Below are 26,809 nucleotides of genomic sequence, written 5' to 3'. Positions count from 1 at the left end.
AATAATAATAAAAAAAAAAATACTTTTTTAAAAGATTTGTTAATTACACCGAAAGGTCAAAACAATGCCAAAACCAAGCTTGTCGAAGTAAAGCAACATTCATCTATTCAACAACAGACAGGCACTGTTGGCTCTAGTTTATGCTTACATCAAATTCATCAAAGAGGAACACAAAACACAAAACTTCAAACAATTTGATCAGAACTTAAAACATTGCTTGCCTTTGAAAAAAAAAACTTTCAATATAGGCCTTTTTTATTTACTTACAAAACAACACAGAAAAATAACGTTTTGAAAACAGCACATTAAAACTAACTAGATGACATAAAATGTACTCACTGAAATTAAACAACCAATTGTGCTGAAATGCACACAAGTCATTATTACAAAGTTGTTCTCATGAGTTCAAAAAAACACGTTTAAAGCAACAATTAATGCTGCATTTCATTCCGAAGCTCCATAAATGTATGAACAAAGTGCTAAAAAATTAGAAGCTCAAATAATAGTTGAGTGTTTTTTAAACACAGAGTGTCAGTAGTATGTTCACATTCACTAAGAATATTTGTGCACAAAGGTAGAAGAAAAATAAATAAAAGATGCACACACAAAGCCCCTAGATGCTTGATATCATCAATTAAATTGAACTTAATCAAATCAAACAAATTCATCAGTGATCATACAGTACTGGACTCTGTTGACAATCAATCTTACAGATCTTTTGTGAGCAAAAAAACTCTTGGTGGACCCCTGTCTGGTTGGGTAGGAGGTGCCAGTCTCAATCTTTGACTCCGCATTCTTCACTCATCAATGTTCAGCTGCCAGGTAAGGGTGGGCCAAAGCTCTGTAGGCCGAGATGCGATGAGCTGGATTGAATGTCAAACATTGCTGCATGGAGATTGCAGTGTTAGATGTAATTTAAAATCATCATGTCAAAATGCTATTAAAATCTCTCTAAAGATAAATTCCTAAAAGTAACACTTACAGAAAGTAAGTCATTCTCCTCATTGGCTAGGCTGGGGAGTAATTGTGTTGTAGACTCTTTCTTGGCCCAGGCAAGACTGTAGCAGACAGGGCTTTCCATGGGCCAGTCATCTTCACCAGGCAAACCAATAACCCTTTGAAAGAGAAAGCACAAAAAGTTGTAAACAAAAATATATTGTTCTGAATTATTAAATCTTGATTATACAACAGTGATTTCTGGTCCCTTAATCTGATAGAACAAGAAGCATTTCAAGAGTGAGGATATTTAGTATAACGGCACTGTTATGTATCACTGTTTGCATCACTTGGCTGGAATAGTTTTTGTTAGCAGATAAAAAATATCTAGCTATTCAAACAAAATAAAAAAATAAAAATGTACTTGCTATATTGCGTCTAGGGTTGTAAATCGATAAAAATGTTTAATCAAATTTATTACGTTTTAATCAAATTAACCGCAATAAATCGCATATCAATATTTGCAGAGAAAGGCCCCCAAATAAAACGAATTATAAATAATTTGTACATCATGCCGGATGCCGGAGACGGCAGTTCGAGAGAGAGAACTATTGCAGCTGCCCTGTATTGTGTGTCTGTTTGTGTGTTTTTGTTTAAGTTTATCATTACACTTTATTTATAATGTCAAGCCGGTTCTCGCCTCCTCCTTTCCTTATAACCCCTTTACATTTGTGCTGCAACCCGGGAGGGAGAAGGGATGCCCGTTGTAGTGTCCTCGACACTGCTGTCTACCCAGGGGAGTGCCGGAACGGAGTACCCCGATCGCCCGGAAGTGGGGAACAGCCGCCATCCGCGAGGTGAGGAGAGACTGGACTCCCTGACCGCCTGGAGCAATGGAGCTGCTGCCAGGGGCGGAGGAGTGCTCTGCCGGCCGCCAGAAACGTGGAGGGGGGGCATGTACATCATGCCGGAGGCTCCCGGCCTGAGGCAATGCAGGGAGGGTGGGGCAGGGCTGGAATGACGAACACCAGGACCCCAATAAGCCTGATGAGGCGAGCAAGGGATAAAGGCGATCCAAACCCGCGAGGTGCGGAGGGACTGGACTCCCCGAACCCCTGGAGCGATGAAGCCGCTGCCAGGGGCGGAGGAGTGCCCTGCTGCCCACCAGAAACGCGGAGGGGTCGAGGCAAGACCGCCGTCCGTGAGGGGAGGAGGGAATCAACTCCCCGACCACCTGGAGCAGTAGGGCCACTGCACAACCGGACCCCAATAAGCCTGATGAGGCGAGCAAGGGATAAAGGCGACCGGAGACAACAGTAGGAGAGCGCGTGACCATGGCAGCTGCCCTGTATGTGTTTATGTTTGTGTGTTTTTGTATAAGTTTATCATTAAACTTGATTTATATTGTCAAGATTTATATTATTCTCACCTCCTCCTTTCCCTTATAACCCCTTTACATAATTATATATAAATAAATATAATATTTAATAAATATAATAATTTAGATAATAAAAATACACTGTATATTATTACATTATTGTGGCAGACAAGCATTGATTAGGCAATACAAAAAGTTGCTTTAGAATACATATATTTTTATTCCCATATCATTAAACAATCATTAATTTTGCAAATTAATTTGTCAGTCAGTCCATATTTTAATAATTGGGCCTAAAAGGGCTTTTCTAAGGACTATGTGCATGCATCAGACAAATGCTTTTGGAGCATCTCACTTTGGATAGGTCACATTAAAGGGTTTTAGGACGTTGTGTCAAGTTGTGTCAAGCTGGGGTCTCAAGCACATCTCGAGACCCCTGCATTCGGAGTTGCACTCCACCCAGCTGTGTTCAGCTTGAGCTGTATAATATGGTTTGTTGTCTGTACAGCTGTACATTGCCTGTAGAACTGGAGTTGCACTTACTGCCCCCTGCTGACTGAGACTCTTAAAACATGAAGGTGGTACTTCAAACTTGAATTGCTCTGATGATAGGAACATTTCTTATTCCGGTCCGGGGGAATGATTAACTGCGTTAATTTTTATACACTTCATAATTTTTTAGATAATTAATCGTACTGAATTAACGCGTTCAATTGACATCCCTAATTGTGTCTAAAATCAAGTTTAAGTAACTTTAATTCCCCTTCTGTCGCTCTCTCCACGTTGTGTCGGAGAAGCGACACTAGGGGTCTCTCTTGAGCGCCGATATCCACCTCTGATCTATGAAAAAAGGCCAATGAGAGTTGGCAGCCAGTATTTGCATGTCCCACCCCCGGACATACGGGTATTTAAGAGGCGCAAATACGGGAGTTCATTCAGAAAATTTCTTCGGAGCCGCACCACTACATTCCTGTTTCCTCTGACGATCTGCATGCTGTTGGATTTGACGGCGCACAACAGCGGCTTTCTCCTACTTGCACGGCGTGCATTGTTGCCCCTGAGCGCTTCGACAGCGCAGACACACACGCATACTGTGTATTAAAAGAGTTATTTCCCTTAAAAGAGTGAATTTCTCTAAAAGAGCAAAACACAGCGGCGTTGAACGTCCTTTTCAGGACGCCGTCTTTTCAAGATGCCCTTCCGCCTCTGTGTTGTTCCTGGATGCGGTAGAAGCCTCTCTGCTTCAGACGGCCACAGGCGCTGTCTCGTGTGTTTGGGCCGCGATCACACCGAGGCAGCGTTTGTGGATGGTTCATGTTCTCACTTCGAGAACATGACCATGACCACGTTGCGGTCGCGGCTTGCTTTCAACAGAAAGCAAGCCACCCCAGCTGCACCCTGCATTGTTCCTTCTTCCCACGGGATTGAGGATGATGCGGTTGGCGCTGGGGGAGATTTGGGGGCCGCAGCGGGTGCAGTTTCGCTGGGTAGACCCCGCGAACCTCCCGTTCCCCGACATGCTCGCTGGTCCCCGTCCACGCTTGCGGCGATAGCAGCTCGCCTCACGGCCTGGCTGTCTATCCTCCCGAGCCCGAAGCAGATGAGCTCACCGCCGCATCGGAGAGTGTGATGTCTGATGCCGAGGACTCCCCTGGACTGCCGCCTTCGGGCCAGTAGGCCCAGGCTGAGGCCGACGCCAGATGTCTGACATGCTTTCCGGCCGCCGTGAACGTGGGGTTGGATTGGAACACTCCATCCTCCCCACAGCCTTCACGGTTGGATGACTGGTTCCTGGGGGCAGCGCCGCTCGCTGCCACGCATCCCCCGGTCCCGCTTTTCCCGGAGGTGCATGACGAGCTGACGCTCACGTGGAGAGCCCCGCTCTCCGCTCGCTCTAGGTGCCACCCGCTCCACTCTCACCACCCTCGACGGCAGAGAGCGCCACGGATACGGGCGATTCCCCAGGTCAATAGGGCAGTTGCGTACCATCTATGCCCCGGTAGCCCTACCTCCTGGCGTGGCCACCCCGCACTCCCATCCAAGCCCTGTAGGACAACATCCTCGCCACCGCCAAGGCCTACAGTGCGGCTGGACGCTGCCTCCGACCTGCATGCGATGGCCCTCCTGCAAGTCCACCAGGACAAAGCACTCAGAAACATGCACGGGGTGGACCTGATCCTGATGTGCTGCAGGAACTGCGCCAGCGACCGACCTCGCCCTGAGAGCTGACGATGGCCACAGCGCAGGCACTCGGACAGGTGATGGCCACCCTAGTGGTCCAGGAACGCCATCTCTGGCTCAACCTGGTCGAGATGCGTGAGGCCGACAAGAACCGCTTCCTAGACGCACCTGTCTCCCAGATTGGCCTTTTCGGCAACACTGTCGAGGACTTCGCCCAACAGTTCTCCGCGGTGAAGAAGCAGACGGAGGCCATATCTCACATCATGCCCCGCCGCACACCTGCCGCTCACGGGCCCTGCCCGTCTGCTCGCCGAGGGCGTCCCCCTGCGGCGAAGAAACCAGCTCCTGCTCCGCCTCAATCCGGGCCCAGCTCTCAGCCCCAGCGTCGAGCACCCCGCAGGTGGCGCACGCCCCCTGTCTCACGAACCCCCTCTAGGACCCGGAAGGCTCCCAAGCGTTCCTGAGACAGTCGACCCAGAGCCGAAGACGTTAGCTCCGGAGCTGGTAAGACCGCTCCGTCCCCCGGTGGAGGGCCGGGAGGAGAATCCTTTGTTTTTTCATTTGCCACACCCCCTGACAGGGGCTGTGGTACCCACATTCTCAATAAAAGAGCTATTTCCTTTGCCTCTGGGTCACATGGCCCACAAATGCCGTTCTCACGGCAATCTGCTTTCAGACTACGACAGTCCCGGTACACCGGACGCGGCGGTCCCGCCTTCCGCCTGCCTACGACTGTCCCCCGGCCGGACGGTTCAGACGAGTCCAGAGGACGCCAACATCAGACCTCCTCCTCAGTCACGAACCCGCCCCCTGCCGGGCGCGTGGAGCAAGGTAAGTGCTTTGAGTCTATTCTCAGAACCTCAGCCTCAGGCCGCAACAAAGCCGCCCGACGCTGCATTACCTGTTCCGCCCCGCTGCGAGGCCCCGTCGGGTACGTCCAAAATACTCGTCCCTTTGGTGCCCATAGCGCAGAGCTGGGAAGCGTGGTTTTCGCTTCCCAACGCGTCACGCTGGCTGCACCGGACCTGGGCAGAGGCACCTCCCTAGCAGACATCTGTAGAGCCGCGGGTTGGGCAACACCCAACACCTTCGCAAGGTTTTACAACCTCCCCGTTGAGTCGGTTGCGTCTCGTGTTTTCTCAGGTCCGAGCCCGTAGAACTCGGTAACACGTAGACTGACTGGCCGGGTGGATCGCTTGCGCCCAGCGCCCTTTTCCTCACGTCAAGGTTAAGTAGTGCACCATACTTTCCACACGAGCCCCAAGACGGCCGTGTGACGTGTCTACCACTTTTCCTCCCCAAGAAAAAGGGCAGGTGTGGTCTCCGCAGGGTCTGGGTAAGACCCCCTTCCCTATATGCGTGTAAGGGCCCCGGCCGTGATTGCTCTATGCGAGAAACATAGAGAGAAAAGAGGCCCAGCCAGGCTGGCCCATTCCCATGTTGGCAAACATCGCCTTGTTCCCCTCTCAGGGTAACTAGAAGGATACCGATGTTCTTATGGGGCATTGCAGCCAGGTACAGACGATGCGTGGCACTGGATGGAATCCCTGCCCGCCTCTGTATCGGCGGTTCACGTACACGGTTCAGCGCATGGCAAGATTGGAATGGGTCCCCTAGTGTTGCTTCTCCGACACAACATGGAGAGAGCGACAGAAGGGGAACGTTTGATTACGTATGTAACCTCCGTTCCTCGAGGGAGGGAACGACACATTGTGTCTTTCCTCCGCCATGTCGCTGAACCGAGCCACTGTTGTGGCCGGACCATTTCCGGCTCCTCAGAAAAATCCTGAATGAACTCCCGTATTTGCGCTGCTTAAATACCCGTATGTCCGGGGGCAGGACATGCAAATACTGGCTGCCAACCCTCATTGGCCTTTTTTCATAGATCAGAGGTGGATATCGGCGCTCAAGAGAGACCCCTAGTGTCGCTTCTCCGACACAACGTGTCGTTCCCTCCCTCGGGGAACGGAGGTTACATACGTAACCAAACGATAAACTTATTGTTTATAGAACTGTTTCTTGTTTGAAAGCAATTACACTTGCAATTGTGCTGTTATACTGAATACCAAAACACTATTCTTATATTTACGTGTGACACTGCTTTACTGTATCTTGATTAATGCCATCATCAGGATTAAATCTAGGATGAACTAATTTGGGAACAACTAAGTACTTTCACTCACTCAAAGATCTTTTGCAGCTGCTGGATCTCTGTGTATCCACAAAACAAAGGCCTGTGGTAGTGATGTTGAGGAAAGAGAAACAAGATATAAGGTATATGAACATCTTAAAAGTTCAATAAATTCTGTGATTAGTAAGGTATAATTGTATTTTAAAATGTATGATTAGTTGTTAGTAAACGGTTTACCACTAGATGCTACATCTAAAAAAAATTATAAGTGGCCCATTTAATGAGCAGTTCGGCTCTCACCTTAACAGAAAAAGCTCTGCAAAGATACAACCAGCACTCCACATATCCACTGAAGACATGTAACTGGAGTGAAGCAGGACTTCTGGAGCCCTGTACCACAGAGTCACAACCTAAACACACAAACACATACACATAAATGACAACAGAAACACATGCTCAAGATCACTCCACACATTTTTGGGGTTGTGAATGTTTATCTGAGGTCCATACACATGGGGTGAGGGCGATATGGTAAGTGTATATCCTGGCAAGACCGAAGTCGGCAATCTTGACCTCCCCTCGACTGCTCACTAACACGTTGTCCGGCTTCAGGTCCCGGTGAATCACAGTGTTAGTGTGGAGAAAGTCAAGACCGCTGAGAAGCTGACGCATAACATCCTACACACAGAGGAAAGTAAAAAAGAGAAACACATACTTGTTAGCTTAAAGGAACAGTTCACACACAAAAAACAGAATTATCTCATCATTAACCCTCATGCCATTTCTAATTCGTAAGAATTTCTTCTTCTGCAGAACACAAATTAACTTCCTGTTGTATTGCCCATAGGTGCAAGCGTACATGTGTCAAGCGTGTGGACGTGTATATGAGCTTCTTTCATGAACGTGCATAAGCGAGCTGGGCAGAAGTAAAGTATTTTGCTTAATAAGAACTGAATTTTTGCTTGGTTTCTCACCCAAACAATTTTACATTCATTTTCTCCAAAAGAAATGATTTAAACCACTCAAGTCACATGAGGGGGTATTTACACTAGGTCAATTCATGCATTTTTATTAAGTCTCTCCTACCATGCCCGTTAGTTAATTAATTTGTGATTATTTATGTAAATACTCTGTAACATCGGTAGCAGGTTATGTTTCATATTTTCCAATGCTAATGTAGCGCAGTTTTGGATGGAGTAAAGTTCACATACAGTATGTGGCTTGAAAACGCTTGACCAAGTTTTGTTTGGAACGCACTTCTTACCACTTCCAGAGGTGGTTTGAGTGATCGGATCGGTCTTGGAGGGTATTTATACTTGATCTTACACTTTTCATGATCGGATAGCAATCCAGTCAGCAAAAACGCCTGAAGTGACCAAGTGTAAATACCGCCATGCATTTATCCTGCCTTTATGTCCTTTTTGAAGCTTGACAGTTTTGGACCCCATTGACTTGCACTGTATGAACAAAAATGCCTTATACATCCTTCAAAAAAGGATTTAAGGATTTCTTGCAGAAGAAAGACATACGAGTTTGAGATGCCATGTGGGTGACCAACTGATGAGAGAATTTGAATTTATTTGGTGAACAACTGCTTAAAGAAAGAATGACAAACATCTTCTGTTTCAAATGAATGCCATAATAATGTTTTCTATTTATATTAAAGATTTATTACATATCAAAACAAGGGGCTCTCACAGGATATAAAAGAGGAAAGGGGTAATGCAGACAAGCAGGCAAGTGTCCTCAAACCTTTATTTTGTCTCTGGTCAAGCCCTTTTCTGATGCTCTGGTGAGAAATGTGGACAAATCCTGGTCGATATACTCAAACACCAACGTCAGGTCAAAGTTCTGGTTCTGCCATCCAGCTGATACATTCAGCAACCTATGAGAAGATGCTATGGTGATTATCAAACTTACCACAACATAACTGTTTCTAACAGTATTTCCACTTACTTCACTACGTTTGGGTGGTTGAAATGCTCTATTTTTCGCAGAAGTGCCACTTCTCTTATCATGAACTGGGGGATGCCAGTGTCCGGGTCCTCGGGGATGTTCAGTCTTTTCACCGCTACGAGGCGCTGTCGCTCACGGCTCTCTCGGGCCTTGTACACCTTCCCGTAGGCGCCTTGGCCAATTTCTGCCAGGATTTCGTAATCTGAGAGATCCTCACAGCAGTCGCCCATGTTTAAAAAATAAAATGGGGTTACTGCAAGAGAGAAAAAATTATTGGGTGCGAAATAACGATATAACCTAAGAAAACCCACGCTTTGTTACGGCTTTCTGTTGTTGGCTAGCCATATGGACTGCATAGCGTTATTTAACAGTGCATCATTGAATACATTTAATATTAAATAAATAATTAACCATATAATATCTTAAAACTCCATAATAAATACAAATGAATAATAATTATTAAATGACGGTTAATTTCGACAGGATGTCAGTGACCGGCAGCAATGATGATAGGCTAGCACTAAATCGTTTTCCAAATTCACAGATTGCACTAAATTAGTTAATTAAGACTAAAATTAGGTGACAGCATCTATATAGTATTTGACTCTTCCAATTTAATCAGCTCGGGAGAGGCCCAAATTTAAGTGTCCTCGACTTGTGAATTTATTCGTAGCATCGTGTCGGATTAAAATTGTGTTTGTTTATTTTCCATCTAATTTATTAATAACGTTATAAGAACGTTATTGTATGGATCACGATAACGTGTTCGTTTGGTTTAGATATAAGCTCATTCGAAAATATTAAATCAATAATAATGGATAAAGTCTCCAACTTACCTTTTCTAACAATGTCATCCAAAAACCTGAGCAGGCAAATTATTATCAACTAATTACCATCACTGACATCGACCTTTAATCGATCTTTGCCATGATTTTTAACAAGAACTCGTGCTCGGGTGCGAGATTTATACTGGTCGCTGTCACTGTGCTAGCCAATGAACAACTGATTGTTTTTTCTGGAATTCACCCCTTTTATTTTAACTTCTTAACCAAACGTTTCTCATATGATAATAGACAATTTACACCTATGAATATCCCTTTCTTATATGTTTCGACACAAAAAGCAATTATTATTATTATTATTATTTTTAAATAAAATCCAAATTAAACCAAGTATTTCCCAAGACTGCCTACTCATGTAAAGTGTCATTAAGCAACTCTAGACATCTTTAAAGTTTGAAATCTTGTCATTAAATCATAGATAGCAATCATCATTTGAAGTAGTGTTTACTGTTGATTGGAAAACAAGATTTGAAAAAAAGTTATTTATCAAATAAAAGATCTTCCATGAAAAAGGAGATTCAGTCTAGCAACCACACTGCCCTCTTGAGGTAAAACTTCCAAATACATTAAGCATAGTAAAATTGGTATTCAAATGAACATATTACTGTTTATGATTTAATGAATGATTAAATTCAAATATTGATTAGTAGATTTATTGATAACCAGGTTCATACAATTCTGAAATATCACTGCAACTTAAAGGTGCACTCAGTATATTTTTCCTCTTTAAAAAAAGTTTAACTATTAAAGACATATATTGCAAAATTACAATTCATGTAGGAAATAATGAACACTCACTCCAGTCTTTCTAGAAAGACTCCAGACAATCAATAACCTTAAAAAAGCTGTTTTATTGTACATGGAGGCGGCCATGTTAGAATCACACGAACAGCTGAATACTACTCCCTTAATCTCAGTAACTGTCCTGTTATTTGAGACTTTCACTCATTGATTAAAGTAATCACGGCTGACTGTGAAATAGTACATTTCTACAATGGTGTCTGAAACTGAAAACTATTGATTTTAAATGATGCTGCATCCAAGCCGCTAGGTGTCAGTGTAAGTCCAAGATGACGCAAAGACAAAAGTTACTGAGTAAATCATCAAAAGGCTTCTTAAACATATCATTTGAGAATGGCAGTAGGCTGTAAACCCTTAATAAAGACCTCAAATTGGGCCTACATTTACAATAATTTATCAAATCTTAATGCAATAAAATATTTTTTATGGGCACACCAAACACAAGTCAATTTTGAAAATTCAACCTAATTCCTTTCCCTTTTGAAGTTCATTAAAAACAAGATAGAAAATAATAAGATTTAAAAGTGCATTTTACAGCAATAAGGCATTTAATTTACCCTTTGCCAATAAATGACAGTTGCACTTTATTTTACAGTACGTGTACTTTCAGTATAACTACATGTAATTAACACTGGTTAAAGTTAGGGTTAGCACTAGTAATTACAATAGTTGTTGTAATTATATAGTATGTAAATGTGGAAGAGAACTGTAAAATAAAGTGATACCTAAATGACTTCTAACATTGTTACCGAGTTGGCACAAATACAATACCTGGGTACAGTGTTTTAAAGCAGTTCAGTGGTTAATTTTAAAATCACATAGATAGGAGAACAGTCCAGTGAGGAGGCTGAGTCATATCTGACATCTAAATGATTATGAGGCAGCACACTCTGGTACTTATTGTTTCTTCTTGTTGCTGTTGACATTCTTGACTTTCTTGGCTAGGGCGATGGCATCCAGGTGAATATTGCGATTCAGGAGGACCGAACCACACGTCAGTGCTCCTGCCAACGCTCCAGCAAAACCACACAAAAATACATCCTGGCCTGTAAGCAAAGTTCAAAATTGAAAATGCATCCCAAAATTTGTAATGCCCCTTTGCCATCATTACAGTTATATATTTGCAAAATGTTATCGTAATTGATGATAGTCATGCATACATAAACACACAAACTTAGACACTCACCTGTGAGGAAGAGGTTTTTAATGGGAGTTTGTGGTCTGATGGTGGCGTTTAGTTCCACACTAAAGCGAGGAAGTCCATGATCAGCGCCGTAGATCTCCCCTTTAGGTGCACCAATGTAATGCTGATTTGTGATTGGAGTGCCTGCGTCCACAAATTCAATCTACAGAGAGAGAGAAAAAAAGAAAAAGGAAGCAAATCTGGAAAAAAGGGTATAAAATAAAAGGGCAGGAGAGACATGCAGATGGGTTTGTGGAAGTTCATACCCTATCCTGGATCTTGGGAAAGATCTGAGTCACAGCCTCTACAATGCTATTGATGAACGTCTCCTTCAGCTCCTTATAATCTGCACTTCTATTCTTCACTTTGTCATCCTTCCACTCTTCAAACCATGCATAGTTTGCAAAGCTAACAACAGTTATGGTTGATTTACCTGCAAGGGGAATAGCAAAAGAACATGCAAACTATACAAGACACACAAAAGTCATATTCCAATCTGATTTAAAATGATAAATAATAGAGAAAAAACATAGACACGAGGGATTAGAGCAACTGCAATCATTTCTACATTGAATCTTTGCCCCCTCTACCTGGTTTTCTCTCCTGCCAGGTTGGGTCTTTGGCAGAGGGTGAGGCCACAAAAAGCAGAGGGATATTCTTAGCAGATTCTTCCCTCTTCCCCTTCATGTACCCCTCCACCCTTGTGAAAGAAATAGAATAAGAGAAGCACTAGTGTTTAAGAGGACAGTGGTTTAGAAATGCACAGAACTGAACTCACAGGTCATCCAAGTTATTCTCAAGAAAGATCCAGTAATTATCTGCTTTTAGGTCCAGCTCCTCTTTCGTCCCATCCAGTCCAATGAAAATACTGAGACCACCATCTCCGTTCTGCACCATACTCAGCTGTTTCTGGATCGCTGCACCGTAAATATCAGGCATCAGTACCAAAAAGTTGTACTTTATCAATGATGTCCTACCATCAAGTTTTAAAAATGTCTCTATTGGAATTTTTAACCTTGGCATAACTTCAGGCTCTCTCTCTCACCTGGCATGGCCTGCACATCTTTTGGTAGGAGCTTCTGGTAGGTGTTAAAGATTCCAGCATCTGAAATCACCATTGGAGCGTGTACATGCACCTCCTCCTGCCCCTTTATAACACTCACACCTGCATCAATTACAACACAACAGTATAATCATTAAAAAGATAGAAAACATCTTGAAGCTTAGAATTGTATAATAGTCTTGTTTATAATTAACAGTAAAATGTATAATTTGCAGTCTCAGAAAATGTATAATAGCTTAGGAAAGAAAATACTACAAGTCATGGGCAAGAAGATTTAGATATTACCAATAGCCTCTTTAGTGTCATTGAGGAGTATTCGGTTGACAGGTGCTCTAACAAGGACCGCCCCTCCTGCCTTCTCAATGATGGGGATCATGTGGTAGGCAATCTCACTAGCACCACCCTTTGGGTACCAGGCGCCATTCAGATAGTGGCACACAATCAAACTGTGCATTGAGAAGCTTGCTTCTTTGGGCATTTTACCTGTTCAGACACAAACATAACAAAAAGAACACCCTTAGTCCAGAAATGTAAGCAGATTCAAGTCAGGTTGAACATAGTTGATGTGTCTTTTTGAATTACAAACCTCAGTACTCAAGGGGGCAGTAGCGTTACCTTCAAAAGTCTGTACCATTTAACAGTTATTATTCCGGTAGTTGCTATATATAAATATATATATATATATTGACTAATATTTCTCAGCAATATTCTCTTTTAAACTGTTGCTTTGACATGACAGTCATTGTTTCGAAAGAGAAAACCAGCAGTAGAAACGGAAAGTTCACACTTATGTCAACTATAGCGCCCCTTGTGATAATGCTGAGAATGCAAGACATACTAGCGTTAAGTTACAGTATGAATAAAGTAGGTATAGCCGCAGGCCGGAGATCTCCAAATGGGGCGGAATCTCCAAAAGAGGGCGGGACTACTCAGAATGGACTGGGTTACTCCAAAAGGGGGTTGCACCAACTCCAAAAGGGCAGTGGTGGGTAGAGTAGCCAAAATTGTACACAAGTAAAAGTGTGTTTCATTCTAACACATGAAATTGAGCTGACGTAGCTAGAAGCATCTGCATTCACATGGTAAAGCTGTTAAAAGCTATAAAAAGTGAGAAGCTGTGAGCGATGTGCACCAGAAAATCTAGGCATGAAAAAACTATATCTTCACAATTTCCAGTTTATCAGTGTGATCACTAATAAAGACCTCCACCACCTAGACAAGCCATAGAAGTGGATTATCTCACCATAGGTTCCAAAGACGTAGGAAAATACTGCTCTCAGGTCCTTATTCTGTGTAAGTTCATTCACCACATCAGTCAGGCTGCGGGATGCGTGGCGAAAGAAGGAAGATAGTTGATTAGCCAGGCCTGTGTATACCAGGAAGTTTGCGAGAGGATTCGGGAGGAGCTTCAGCAGGACCATGAACCACACATTATTTCCGACATTCTGACAGAAATATAAAAAATCAGTTACATTTTCACAGTGTTATACTCTGTGAATTGATTAGGCTTATTAATGGGTGCTCCACAAAAGTAGATAAAAAACTTTGCTTCTGTTTCAGTTCTAACCAATTTATAGTGCAGTTGCATAATAGTCCAAATAAGTAAAACAGGTTCATGAACTTTATTAAGCATTCTGAAGTGTCCCAATTCGACCTTTGGTGCTTTTGAAAAGTCACACCACTCTCGAATGAATGCATCTGTCTGGTCACAGCTGCTAATTTCATTAAAACTAAAACCATCTTTAACCCATAAGGGCATTAAAAATGGCTACTAAATGGCTAAAATATTTTTTTATATTTCTGGAATACCTAATTCTGATTCAGTTGTGAAATGTTTTTGAATAATGACTATTGTTTGTAGAAACACTGTATAATGGACCACTGGACTAACTCTAAAAGCCATATAGTAATTTAAAGTGCACCTATTATGCCCTTTCTCACAAGATGTAATTTAAATCTTTGGTGTCCACAGAATGTGTCTGTGAAGTTTCAGCTCAAAATATCCAACAGATCATTTATTATACCATGCTGAAAGTGCCAATTTTGGGGTGGGAATAACAACTAGCTCATTTTGTGTGCGTCTTTAAATACAAATGAGCTGGTGCTCCCCGCCTCATATCCAGAGTATGGCTGAGTTTTGACATCTCTGCTTCAGATAACTAGACATCATAAGCAATATGACTGACAGCGAAAATAGTGGTGTCCAGCCCTATATGTTTGAACCGGAGTCAGACACTGATGAGGGAGAGACTCCGTCAGAAGTAACAACTTTGAGAATGAACCAGGAAGTTTCTGAATGGTTATTTGATAAATGTATTTATTTGTTGTAGAGTTTTTTTTTCAGCAGTTTTGCAGTGATGGATGAGCAACACACACACACACACACACACACACTGTTCCAACATTCGCTATGCGCTATAATGAAACAACATACACAAACAAACACGTTGCATAATGGTCACTTATTAACTGCGGTGTCAGTCAACAGTCGTGGGCAGGGCCTGTACAAAGTGATGTCACTTTGAACAGAATCTGTGAAAGGCTTATTCTGACAGAGTGCTTATGATTAATGAGGATTAAAAAAAAAGGACTGGGTGGATTTTTATCATTATAGGGTGTTTGTGTACACACACTTATGTTCAAACACCATGTAAAAGAGAATTTTGCAAAATTCTTTAAAGACTTTAAGCTCAATCGACTGCATTTGTGGCATAATATTAAATACCACAAAAATCATTTAATTTTGTCCCTCCTTTTCTTTAAAAAAATAAAAAAATCTGGGTTACAGTGAGACACAAGGGAAAAGAATGGGGCCAAACAGGGTTTAATTTGATAAAAGCAAATTCATTGATTTTACAGTTGAGTTTTAGGGTTTGTTGACATAACATGGTCATGGCAACAAAGTTGTAAAATTGGCAATGGCTTTACACAGAAAAGGTTAGTAAGTGATTTTATCACACAAAAATCATGTTAACAGGCATAATGTTTATGTCTTGTGGCTATACTTGTGAAACAGTGAGTATTTTAACATATGGATTGGCCTCAATCACATCTATTGTAAGTATCTCACAATAACCCAGATAGATATTTTTTTTTTTTAAATGGAGGAACGAGTCAACATAATTTGTTTTGGTAGTCAAGATTATGCCACAAATGCTGTAATTTGAGCTTAACTTTTATTGAACCCAGAATATGCCTTTATCCCCTTAAACTCTGGTGCATTTTCACACATTTTTAAAAGCTCACCATTAACACACTTTGAAAAATTTGAATTTTTTATTTTTTTTTGCAATTTGTCCAGAGAACCCCCCAAATAAAATAAAAAAAGACTAAAATTATTAATAAATAATATTGTATGCATTTATAATCCTATGATAAACAAATAGTTTGGAAGAAAAAAAAAATTTATGTCCTAACTTTGTAAACATGTAATTCTGGTTCTGTTCACTTAACCTCTCTTTGAAAAGTCTTATTTTATTCCACTAGTTGACAGTAAGTACTAAATGAAATATGATATTTTAATATTTTTCTCTATCACATTCCATCACAATATACAGATATGAAATGTAGGCGGCACACTAACGCATTTTAGCCCTCACAGATGTGCTCATCCATAGACATTCAGTCAAATTTTCAGTTCAAGCACCAATCTCGTCCTCTGTGGACTAGAAGCTCAATTGAAGTTCAATTAGAAAGCTGAGATCCTCCCCTTTGCGGTGATATAAAACCAAATTTTATCATCAACAGTCAAAAACACGATTTGTTTTGCATGCTTTTCCTGCTGGATGGAATTTTGTTCTGGACATCTAAGATATAACGTTAGATTATTCAGCCAATCAAGCTCACAGACAAATAAACAATGGCATATTTAAATATTTGGGGCTTAAAGCAGCAGTTATCGGAGCACAGAGATATTTGTATTTGATGACCTTCAGAAATCATATTTCACTTTGTGATTCTTTTGAAAATCTTTTGAGTTGTGGTATTTGGGCAACAAAACTACTTGTCCATTTATGTGCTATGTGAAGGACTTTTATTTTTAAATAAATAGTTTTATCCCATTACCTCTGTGGTAATTTTTAATGCAATGTTTTGAGGCCTTATTTTGTTATTTTAAGAAACATGAATGCAGAAGTGATGGTAACTCTGAAAAGTTCAGATTCTAAGCTTTCAAATGATAACTCATATGCCTGACTTATGTGTACAGAGACTTTACATTTTAAGCATAAACTTTTTTCGCGATACAGCGCCCCACTTTGGACCTGCCGGCAGGTCCAGACTTTTAAAAAAAAACTAATTAATGTCCATGTATTTATTTATTTGGTAAGTAGCAATGTAATAAGCAGGATAATATACATGCCAGTCATGATCACAAAATAAGGGTGATAAGGTCAAATCCACCTATTACTAACCATTTTCTCTGTCACTCACCTTCACAAGTCTCATATATTCATCAATGGCTTTTTCCTCCCCTGGGAAGCACTTTTTCAGCTCCTCCGGGAAGCGTTTTCGGCCACTGTAGATAGGGTATTTGCGTCGGTTTTCAGGGGGACCCAAGACCACATGGTCAAAGGGGTTTTCCAGTGGCTCCCACTGCAGCTGTCCATTGGTTAACTGGTCGATCATGCAGCGAAAGGGCTTGTGATCCAGCAGTTCCCCAATATAGTGGATACCTGACAATTCAGATCACCACAAACCACAGAAAAGACCAATTGGAAATTAATGTATGCAGTGCTATATTTCAGATGAATCAGTGAATAACCTGAAATGTTTTGATGTTTTTTCTTTATACTTTTAATATGGGACTTAAGATGCAGACTGATAAATAAACTGGACAATCACATTATTTAGATATGCTGACATGTGCAAGTTACTTGATAACTGTGCTTATCTTTGCCACAGCAATTCCTGATTTGGTTCCAAGCAGATGTTTGGTCAGGTTGCCTATATCAGTGGTACAGTACTTTAACCCTCTGGATACTACATGACTGATCAAAGCTATTAAAATAGGTTCTTACCAATATCAAACTCAAAGCCTTGCTCTGTGAAAGTGTGACAGCACCCTCCAGCCCGGTCATGTTGTTCCAGAACCAGAACTCTTTTACCCACTTTAGCCAACAGAACAGCAATCGCCAATCCACCAATCCCACTTCCAACTACTATTGCATCCAAGTCCTGGGGGATTTTACTGGCCAGGAAGCCTAGACATGAAAAGCAAAAACAACGTTTTGGACAAGCGCAATTACAGGCTTAATAAACCTTGCTTTTATAAAAACCTTGCCACTGTAAGTCAATAAATCAATCAATGAAACAATTGCACAATATTGCAGCCTGCACATGCAGACATAATCTAACGCTAATGCAATTATTTATGTGACTAAATTAATTGAAAGTTACTTTATGTTTGTTTGTTAAATCTGGAATTCAGTCTTCTATGTAAGTTTTTATTTTATTTTATCTTAATCGTAAAGACGGGCTGAATATTGCTGACTGACAGTTAATAAAGAATATAGACGGTAAACAACAGATCAAGTTGTGTAAGGGGGGTTCATTAATGTAGTCAGTGATTGTATCAACTGTGTACGTGTGTACTGAAACTCACCTTGTTTCAGCACTTTGTTCTTCACCTTTCGATCCAACACGATGGGTTTCAGCGCCTCGCGAGTGTCGATATCAAAAGGGTTCGGTCCAGAAGTTCCCCATACAAATTTAAAGACAATTGCCAATACGGCCAGGGATATTATGACAATAGCGAGCCACATGTTGTGGTGTTTAAAGTGCTGTTCAAAGTGTTGTTAAGTAATATCATATAACACTTTCGCACACCACTTCGCAGAGTAGATATTTAATGCAGACTCCTCCTCCTCGAACACGACTCAAACGTCACAGGACATGTTTTTGAAAGACATGGGCCCTGTCCCAATACCACAACATGCGGTTTAGGTCTTGCCTACTTACCCACTTGTCTTAATATCCGGTGTTTGGCCACTAGTGTGAAAGTAGACGTGAAGACTGCCATTGTGTGGATAACTTGTTTTGGTTTTTTGCACGTTGGGGCACTCGTAGACTTGACGATGTTGGTGCTGTTTGTGATAGCTGTTTTTGTATTTTCACTCAGATGACAGCTGATTGCAAAAATGTATTGTTTTTGGTAGCGGTGACTGTTATAGGCTATTTAAAAATAATAAATAAGTTACATTCTATCCATCTTTTAATTTATTAATACACTAATACATACATAATGGTTGTTGGAAGTGTATGGTGTAAATGTAATGTTTTTATTGTGTGAAAATAAATTTAAAAGGTAATTATTTTGACTCCTTTTGATTTTCAATCCTTTGCACATTAAAAACTGTTTAACTGTAAAATTGCATTGTCCATAATTGCTGTAAATTATTAAATAATTAAAAGGTTAACTTATATAACTGATTCCATATTTTATGTTGTGTTACAAATACATATTTTAATAACAAAAAAAAAAAAGAAAAGAAAAGAGTACAAATCTGACTGTCAACTTCTCAATTATGTTTTTATTTTTATTAAAATACCCTGTGGTAAGAACTGGGTGACAGTAGAGATTTAAAAAATTATAAAAACTTTAGTAAACTGCATTGTCCTTTTTAATCCACAAACAGTGATATCAAAAGAAAAAAAATATGAGTACTGTATTCATCAAGAATGCGGAATCTCACAAATACTTCTTTCCTGCTTCAAGCAAGAAATGTCTCCCCATTTTTCTCCTCTTAAATATCCATTTAATACAGCACAGTCTTCACCTAAGGGATCATTTTTATCAGAATTATCAGGAGGGAAGATCCACCATCTGACAGGAACACAAACAACTGTCAGAGCAATATAATTGTGTAAGGCTTTGTATTAAAACATCCATATGGTCGTTTAAAACTTTAGTATAGCCACATCATGCACTGCTCCAGCTAACAGAGGCAAATCTAAGCACATCAATTTTAAACTCTATGCTTACGAGAGGTTATTGTTTAAGGGGTTGTTGTCCACCCATAGCCACACCCCCTCAGTCTGGCTGTCAGTCAGGCCAATCCAGTGTAGGGTCAGTGCAGTAAGAGAAACAATTTGCTGATTAAGAAATTCCTAAAAAAGACACAAGTATGACATTTTACCCAAATACAATGCTTGACTAATTCGCAAGAAAATGTCCCAGTCCCTTTTACACCAAAATCAAAAGAAACAAATAAGATATTCTATTTTGAATATAAAGAAGGAAGCCAATTTCAGGCCATTAAGATTTTTTTTTTTTTACAGCGTAACATTTTCATGAAAGTTACGCACATATTACACACCAATTCCCATTAAATTCCCAATTAAATTCCCAATAATCGCAATTGCAAAGTATTTAAACATCATAGTACTCAGCCTGGTCTTTTACTGTAATAATGTAAAACTGACTGTGTTATGTAATGAGAATCATTATTGGAAACAATAGGAATAGTAAAAGTAAAACATCATGATACATTACTGATACTAATGAGAATTAGGGGTCCTGAAAATAATGTCAAAATGCAAAAAGAACTGTAAAACACTGAATGCAGTTATTTTCCTTTATGCAAAATATTTTATATATATATATATATATATATATATATATATATATATATATATATATATATATATATTGTATTGGCTGGGAGTAAATATAACCATATTCTTGTCAGGTTTTGTGAAAATCAACCACTTGTCATTTAGCATTTACAATGAAACCCAGGGTAAAATAATTGTTGATACATTATGAACATGAATATTTCAGAGAAGAAAATTACATCTCTATTTTTGGATGATGTTGGTTTATTTGTAGAATTATTAACATTTGTGTATTAGGGGCTAGTTGTTACACTTTTTAATATATTACTGTATTTTTGAAAGTCAAGTTTTGTGTACTGTACAGTACACAAAACTTGACTTTCAAAAACCCACTTTGAGATATATTTATTGGAGTAAAAAGTGTAACAACTAGCCCCTAATACACAGATGTTAATAAAGTTAGCTTTTTTTTGTTCTTTTTCTTTTTGTAGCCAAGACTTTATTTAAAAATAAATAAATAAATAAATATTGAATGTTTCCAGCATTATTGTCCGGGTAAAAAGGATAATTTAAACAAGTTATCTCTTTGTGACCCCAGAAACCCCAATAGATGATATTAATATTAATTTAAATTAATAAAGAGTATAAATTTATATTTCTTTAATATATATGTCTTTAACATTTACAATTAAAGACATATGAAAACATGTCCAACATGCCCCAATAAAATCCCTCAATAACAATGTGACAACTTGCCCCATCCCAAGAACACAGTTCAATCTTTTGTTTAAAATCTACCATCATTATATTGTTAAAGGTTGTAAATGTAATATATTTACTGTACTAAAGCATAAAATTATCATAATATGTTATCAGAGATTTAGGAAACAAACTAAGTTGAAATACGGGCTTCTTTGAAAACAATGCTACAGCTATTATATTCTACTTTGAAATGTCCATTCGGGGCCGGAATTTCTGTTTGTGTTTTGGCCTTTGTGATCCCGCCCACCGCCCTAGTATTTCGACACCCTGGGTTACCAGTTTTCAAACAATTTTGCAGGCAAACAGAGCACTACAGCCATGGGCAGTACATCTAGCTAACATTGACAGAGATCTAAAAAAAAAATTAAAATGAGCTAGTTTATAATTTACAAACAATAAAATATTGCAAACGTATATATTAGCTGATCAACTTACAGTGTAATGGTGCGTTCACACTTCGCACAGCGCGATTACATACAAAGTCAATGCAAAGATGCGAATAGATGCGAATAGCCAGGCGGCGCGAATGAAGCGAATGGCGCGACTCAAACACGCTAAAATTTTTAACTCGAGCGAAAAATCCAAATGACACGTTGCAAAAGCCTATCAGCAATGAGATTGTCTGGATGTCACTGACATACTGATATAGTAGCAGAAGAAATCTGGAAAAATGGATGAAAAAATTATTGTAGCAGTGTGTGCACCCGGAATTGTATGACACAACGTCATACATGTACAGAGACCGGACGAAAAAAAGACATCACTTGGAGGAAATTGAGCGAGGAAGTTGGACTACCTGGTAAGTTCAGAAAATATGCGCGTCTAACTTAATTCCAGCTATAGGTTGTACTTTACTATGAACCAAGTTATAGAAGCCCCTCCTCCTGTCCTTTTCTGGAAGAGAAGGTGGAATACTCGCGGGTTCCATTTAATCGCGCGACCTGGCAACCCGCGTGAGCTTGGAGTCTGGGGAGTAGAAGGCGGAGTAGACAACTCTTTCCAATATTTTGGATTTGGTCTGCAGTACCCATTTAAAACGCTTGATGACAATGTTACATATCCTCATCAGACCCAGCAATTAATTTCTTAATTGCACATCAAATACAATATAAATAATATATATATATATATATATATATATATATATATATATATATATATATATATATATATATATATGAACAATTATCATATGTTTTTTTCATGCACTAAACACTAAATTAATATATAAAAAATAAGCTACATTGTAAAACCTTTTTTTTTATTATTATTATTTTCAGGGTCTCAGGAGGATATTACTCCTTTAACCCTTGCATTAATATATGCAAATGTGGTATCAAACAACTATAGAAAACCACTGCTTGAGAAAACTGAGCTATAGGCATAGTAACATATTTTAGAACCTGTACCTGCTCCTCTTTGCTGTTAATGATGACCAGGTCCCCACCCAGGGCCTGACAGCATTCTCTGCTGGTGTTCCAGTCATTTGTATCATTGGAGAAAACATAAAAACTGTCCTTGTTCAGGACCCATCTTTCTGGAAAATCTGAAGTGAAAGTGTGTTTGTTGAGGACCATTTCAGTGCACTTCTAAGTTATATCTATAAAATCTGCACAGCAGAGTATATTGACTCAAAATCACATTTTGAATACAAATTGAGTGGGTGCTATCTTTACACTGACAATATACAGTTTCAGATGCTGCTTTTGTCCAGAAGCTGCATCTAAAGCAGCATATATACCATGAAAAGGTGCATGTTTAATGCTTCACAGAGGCACCATTAATTTATTTACACAGGAAAAAAATCAGACACATGAAATTATAAATGATCATTCAAAATAACAAAATGATAAAAATATATAATGATAAAATATATACTTAATATGACAACAACAAAGTTTAAGGCTTTAAGGCTGCATAGATATTGCACTTCATTTGCATAAAAATGAAAGCAGCATCAGAGACGTCTTTGATACCAGGATCTGAGGGTCAGAGCTGGCCTTTTCTAGTATGGTTTTTACTACGGCTGTTGATTTAACGCATTCATTCAGTGTGATACGCACTGAAAACCAGCGTCCAAAAGCCTCCTTCTGATGCATGTGTACCTTGATGCATTCTTGATGCACAAAACAGGCCATTATAGAGTAATCAAAATTGTGGATAGAATCGCTTTGTGATGCAAGGTGGTTGTTACTTGGAGTGGGTGTGTGGTGTAATGGGTGTTCCTTGTCATCTTGCAAGACGAAGACAGATACACTTGAAATGTTCTACCGAGTGTTACACTTAATTTGTGCATTACATCGCAAAAAGGAGAAAGCAATTATCCCATCCATACTCAATGCTACAGATATATCCCATAATCAACAGGATATAAATACAATCTTTTACAACTTCTACAGCAATCTGTATTCCTTGAATCACGAACCCAGCCAACTAGAGATAGACACTTTTTTAGATAAATTATTACAAATTGGGGAGAAAAAGGGGAGAGAAAAAAATAAAAGGTAAAATATTGCTATGACTAGTGCATGGTTACATAATGAATGTGTTAAACTCAAAACATTTTTAAGATTTTGTCTCTGCGCTTTTGTGTGTACAACTACTTATTATGCTAATGTTTAAGCATCCTTCATAGAAACAGCCCAAACTTCAGTTACTATATTATTGGAGTAGAAAAGATGCGTGTGTGACTGCAAACCTGCCTTTGAGAAAAAAAATGTTTTTCATGAACTTAACGTGGATTCTTATCACAAAATTAATAATAAAATAAAATAACAGGTGGGTAACAGGTGCATATTATAGTCACTTATGATAGCATGATAGCCATCTTTCCCATGAATGCAGAATGTATTACAAATTACACATACTTCAATCTGCTGCATATAGTATATACCTGTATAACTTTTAATCATCAAGTGGTTACAGCAGCTTCTTTTACTTATCTCATGTGGATTCAATTGATAGAATGAGGCATAAAGAAGATTATTTATAGAATATTCAGCATGAACCAAATGACAGCTAGAGTGACAGCTTTGTCTTTTCTACATAATAAACATATAGCCTAAATATACTCCAAGAGACTGTTGGAAAATATAGACAAACCATATATTGCTGCAATCATTTATTTACTACATGTCCCATCAGTCAAAAATATATTTGTATGCATTATGTGGAAGTTATAAAGATAAAACTACATGTTATGCATGATGTAATAACATCTCTGATGTTCATATTTGGGATATGGCATTAAGACATCACAGCAGCCTTCCCCGATCTGGATGCATGTAACTTGCACAATATGAGACAATTAAAGAGTATTGTCATTCAATGGACATGAATGATAATTCTTTCTGAAGAAATGTTAAGTAAAAAATGACAATCTGTCCACTTTTCAACTAAACGTTCTATTGGATGTTGTTCACTGAAGCCTGCAAAAGACAAATCAATGGGAGTTTACACCATTGAATTTGAATGTCCATCTTTATTGCATTTTCATTTTTATAACTGTCGTAATATATACTTTTACTGTAATATTTAAATAATAAAAGTGTGGCAAAATATTGAAGCTGGAGTCCACCTTTCTAATACTGTATAGTAGGGTCATGATTAAAAAAGCATTGTATGGCAGTTACATGCATTATATGAAAACAACACTGACCGCGAGGCTGCTGGCATCTTTACATTGACCCCACCATCCCCCCTTTGCATTTTTTATCTGACACCTTTATCTAAACAGTGGTTTGTTGGCTTCCTGACTTACACAGACAGTTATTGTTTCAAGTTCATCTGATAGAGATATAATATTCATATTTTAAAAATCAATTAAAGTGAGAAAAGTGAGAAAGTGATTGCATTATGTTCACCTGGATTTGAGTAGTTTGTAAATGGTCGACATGCTGTCAGATGATTTGTGCCATTGGTGTAATCTGTGAAGGAAAATAGTATTGTTTATAGTTGTTAATACACAATGCAACTGATATACTGTATATGTTTGTAAGTGTTTTTTGTAAAACATACAGGTACTCACACAGGTATGCCAGCACTGCATTAGCCAGCAGAGACAGGGAGAGGAAAACCAAGATAATAATAACCACGTAGATAGCATGTCTCTTAATTCTGGCACGTACTTTGTCTGAAAATTACATTATTATTATTATTACAAAAAACTCAATTTAAGGCTAAAGTTACCATATACTGTCATCAACAAGCTTGTACAATCTAAACTTGCAATCTAAATGTGGCCCCTTGATCTCAATGTGAATTTGGCAAAAGTTCTTCGCTTAAATTAGATGCTTATTGAAATTCGAATGGCTGCCCCCAGTTGCCGAAGCTGGAACTGTTGTTGACTCTTTTGGCCTGTTTGAGCTCCAGTGTACTCCAATGTCCACACAGTGTTGCCAAAAGTGGAGTTGATGGAGCAATGATAGGAAGAGCCGACATCAAAGGATCAAAAAGCGACATCGCTATGAACGCTTGGCCACCAGAAGCCAGTTATCCCTGTGGTAACTTTTCTGACACCTCCTGCTTAAAACCCAAAAAGCCAAAAGGATTGCGAGGCCCCGCTTTCACGGTCTGTATACATACTGAAAATCAAGATCAAGTGAGCTTTTGCCCTTCTGCTCCACGGGAGGTTTCTGTCCTCCCAGAGCTTGCCGTAGGACCTACACCTGATTTACAGTTTGACAGGTGTACCGCCCCAGTAAAACTCTCCACCTGCCACTGCAGACCGGGGCAGGTTGCGGCCATGCCGTGGAGATTCCACCCGCAGGTGGTAATAAAGTTCATGCCCAAACTCTTAAAATATAGTGAAACATTAAATTAAGTCCCTAACAATCACTGTCATAGCCGTTTTGAGATTTAAAAAAATATATAATTATGAGATTGTGCTTAACTATTATCATTGTTATATTTTCAGTTGTATTTATGATCTAATTTATATAGTTTTTTTAAGTTTTTTTTTTAGATTGATTTTTAAGTCACTGCAAAATGTTTGAGTAAAATATTTGGATTTAGTAGGATTTTCATAGATTAGAAACCAAATGTGCAATGTAAAGTTTCATGTTTTCAAGTCCAAATATTACAAGACTGTTGAAAAATAAATCACAAAATGTTGAACTTGCTCAAAGTGTAGTTAATGGTACATTATATAACTGATGAAAATAGAGCAGCAAATAATTTCTGACACAGTTATTATTTTTACATTTTGTACAATGCATTTAGATTACCTTGATTAAATTACATTTAGATCAGAGATAAAAATAAAAAAAATCACTTACTCTCATCTGTATCTGTTGGCTTGTGTTGTGTAAAAGTGTTGAAATAAATATTTTCAGGCATCTTGTGTCTGGGAAGTATTTAATATGGTGAAGTGCTCTGATTTGGTTTGGTATTTGAGGGTTCAGCAAACTGTTCAGCAACCACACTTTCCTATCATCATTTCCTGTCCCCATTTCCTATCAGTTTTTTGGGGGTATACAAAAACTTCAAAGGTAGTTTTAGCTTGTTCGACTTTGGTGAAACCTTATTCTTCATATATATATATATATATATATATATATATATATATATATATGTGTAATAATTTTTCATTATAATTAAATATTTCATAAACATAATGGAGAAAGCCCCATTTAAAATGTAAATAATTTAAAATTATACTGTACTCCCTGACAAAGGCTCTTCAGCTGCAATGTAGCAGCCCATTTTTTATTAAAGGTTTTTTATCTTTACACCATACCCCATGTGATTGCCTTGAATTTGTTTTTCCTTTTAAGTCCCTTCTCCAAAGAATCACCGATTAAGGTAACAGTCCGACACCCTTGAAGCAACTTCCTGCTACCATTGTTTTCTTATATATATATATATATATATATATATATATATATATATATATATATATATATATATATATATATATTAGGTCAGTTAAGACTACTACTTTATTTTAAGTATGTGAAATGTCAGAATAATAATAGAGAGAATTATTTATTCCAGTTTTCTTTCATCACATTCCAAGTGGGTC

The 26,809-nt window shown here is 39.1% G+C and overlaps 3 protein-coding genes across 3 annotated transcripts; all 3 read right to left on the bottom strand.

The window, feature by feature from the left end:
- Positions 1–748: 748 nt before the first annotated feature.
- On the bottom strand, positions 749–8,812 carry cdk21 (cyclin-dependent kinase 21). Its single transcript, XM_052138441.1, has 7 exons — positions 8,583–8,812; positions 8,379–8,511; positions 7,137–7,304; positions 6,927–7,036; positions 6,679–6,729; positions 983–1,115; positions 749–885 (listed from the first exon to the last, which is right to left on the bottom strand). The coding sequence occupies exons 1-7, from the start codon at positions 8,810–8,812 to the stop codon at positions 805–807; spliced, it is 906 nt and encodes a 301-aa protein (XP_051994401.1). The 3' UTR covers positions 749–804.
- Positions 8,813–10,052: 1,240 nt separating this feature from the next.
- On the bottom strand, positions 10,053–18,350 carry LOC127652831 (all-trans-retinol 13,14-reductase-like). The gene is made up of 11 exons (XM_052139235.1): positions 18,074–18,350; positions 17,490–17,672; positions 16,903–17,144; positions 13,715–13,916; positions 12,757–12,954; positions 12,454–12,573; positions 12,187–12,325; positions 11,999–12,108; positions 11,675–11,841; positions 11,412–11,571; positions 10,053–11,271 (listed from the first exon to the last, which is right to left on the bottom strand). The coding sequence occupies exons 1-11, from the start codon at positions 18,231–18,233 to the stop codon at positions 11,123–11,125; spliced, it is 1,830 nt and encodes a 609-aa protein (XP_051995195.1). The 5' UTR covers positions 18,234–18,350; the 3' UTR covers positions 10,053–11,122.
- Positions 18,351–19,232: 882 nt separating this feature from the next.
- Positions 19,233–26,138, bottom strand: LOC127652248 (C-type lectin domain family 4 member E-like). The gene is made up of 6 exons (XM_052138382.1): positions 26,064–26,138; positions 24,815–24,919; positions 24,651–24,713; positions 22,197–22,333; positions 19,454–19,578; positions 19,233–19,313 (listed from the first exon to the last, which is right to left on the bottom strand). Exons 1-6 carry the CDS (start codon positions 26,122–26,124, stop codon positions 19,274–19,276), a joined length of 531 nt encoding a protein of 176 aa, XP_051994342.1. The 5' UTR covers positions 26,125–26,138; the 3' UTR covers positions 19,233–19,273.
- Between the last annotated feature and the right edge of the window lie 671 nt (positions 26,139–26,809).

Source organism: Xyrauchen texanus, chromosome 12 (assembly GCF_025860055.1).
Source record: "Xyrauchen texanus isolate HMW12.3.18 chromosome 12, RBS_HiC_50CHRs, whole genome shotgun sequence".
Taxonomy (NCBI): Eukaryota; Metazoa; Chordata; class Actinopteri; order Cypriniformes; family Catostomidae; genus Xyrauchen; species Xyrauchen texanus.
The sequence above is the reverse complement of the archived record's forward strand: the minus strand, read 5'-3'. Positions and strand labels throughout refer to the sequence as shown.

What these genes read in the sequence shown, in the direction of transcription:
- cdk21 (XM_052138441.1), bottom strand. Translation starts at nt 8,812, where the DNA reads ATGGGCGACTGCTGTGAGGATCTCTCAGATTACGAAATCCTGGCAGAA. An exon ending in AACCACCCAAACGTAGTGAA is followed by an intron (nt 8,512 to 8,582) that starts GTAAGTGGAAAT and finishes ATCTTCTCATAG; the next exon opens with GTTGCTGAATGTATCAGCTG. An exon ending in GCAGAGCTTTTTCTGTTAAG is followed by an intron (nt 6,730 to 6,926) that starts GTGAGAGCCGAA and finishes TCACTACCACAG; the next exon opens with GCCTTTGTTTTGTGGATACA.
- LOC127652831 (XM_052139235.1), bottom strand. Translation starts at nt 18,233, where the DNA reads ATGTGGCTCGCTATTGTCATAATATCCCTGGCCGTATTGGCAATTGTC. An exon ending in CTGGCAGGAGAGAAAACCAG is followed by an intron (nt 11,842 to 11,998) that starts GTAGAGGGGGCA and finishes TTCCCCTTGCAG; the next exon opens with GTAAATCAACCATAACTGTT. An exon ending in TAAAAACCTCTTCCTCACAG is followed by an intron (nt 11,272 to 11,411) that starts GTGAGTGTCTAA and finishes CTTTGCTTACAG; the next exon opens with GCCAGGATGTATTTTTGTGT.
- LOC127652248 (XM_052138382.1), bottom strand. Translation starts at nt 26,124, where the DNA reads ATGCCTGAAAATATTTATTTCAACACTTTTACACAACACAAGCCAACA. An exon ending in TGCAGTGCTGGCATACCTGT is followed by an intron (nt 24,714 to 24,814) that starts GTGAGTACCTGT and finishes TTTCCTTCACAG; the next exon opens with ATTACACCAATGGCACAAAT. An exon ending in TTAACAGCAAAGAGGAGCAG is followed by an intron (nt 19,579 to 22,196) that starts GTACAGGTTCTA and finishes TGTCTTTTTTAG; the next exon opens with GAATTTCTTAATCAGCAAAT.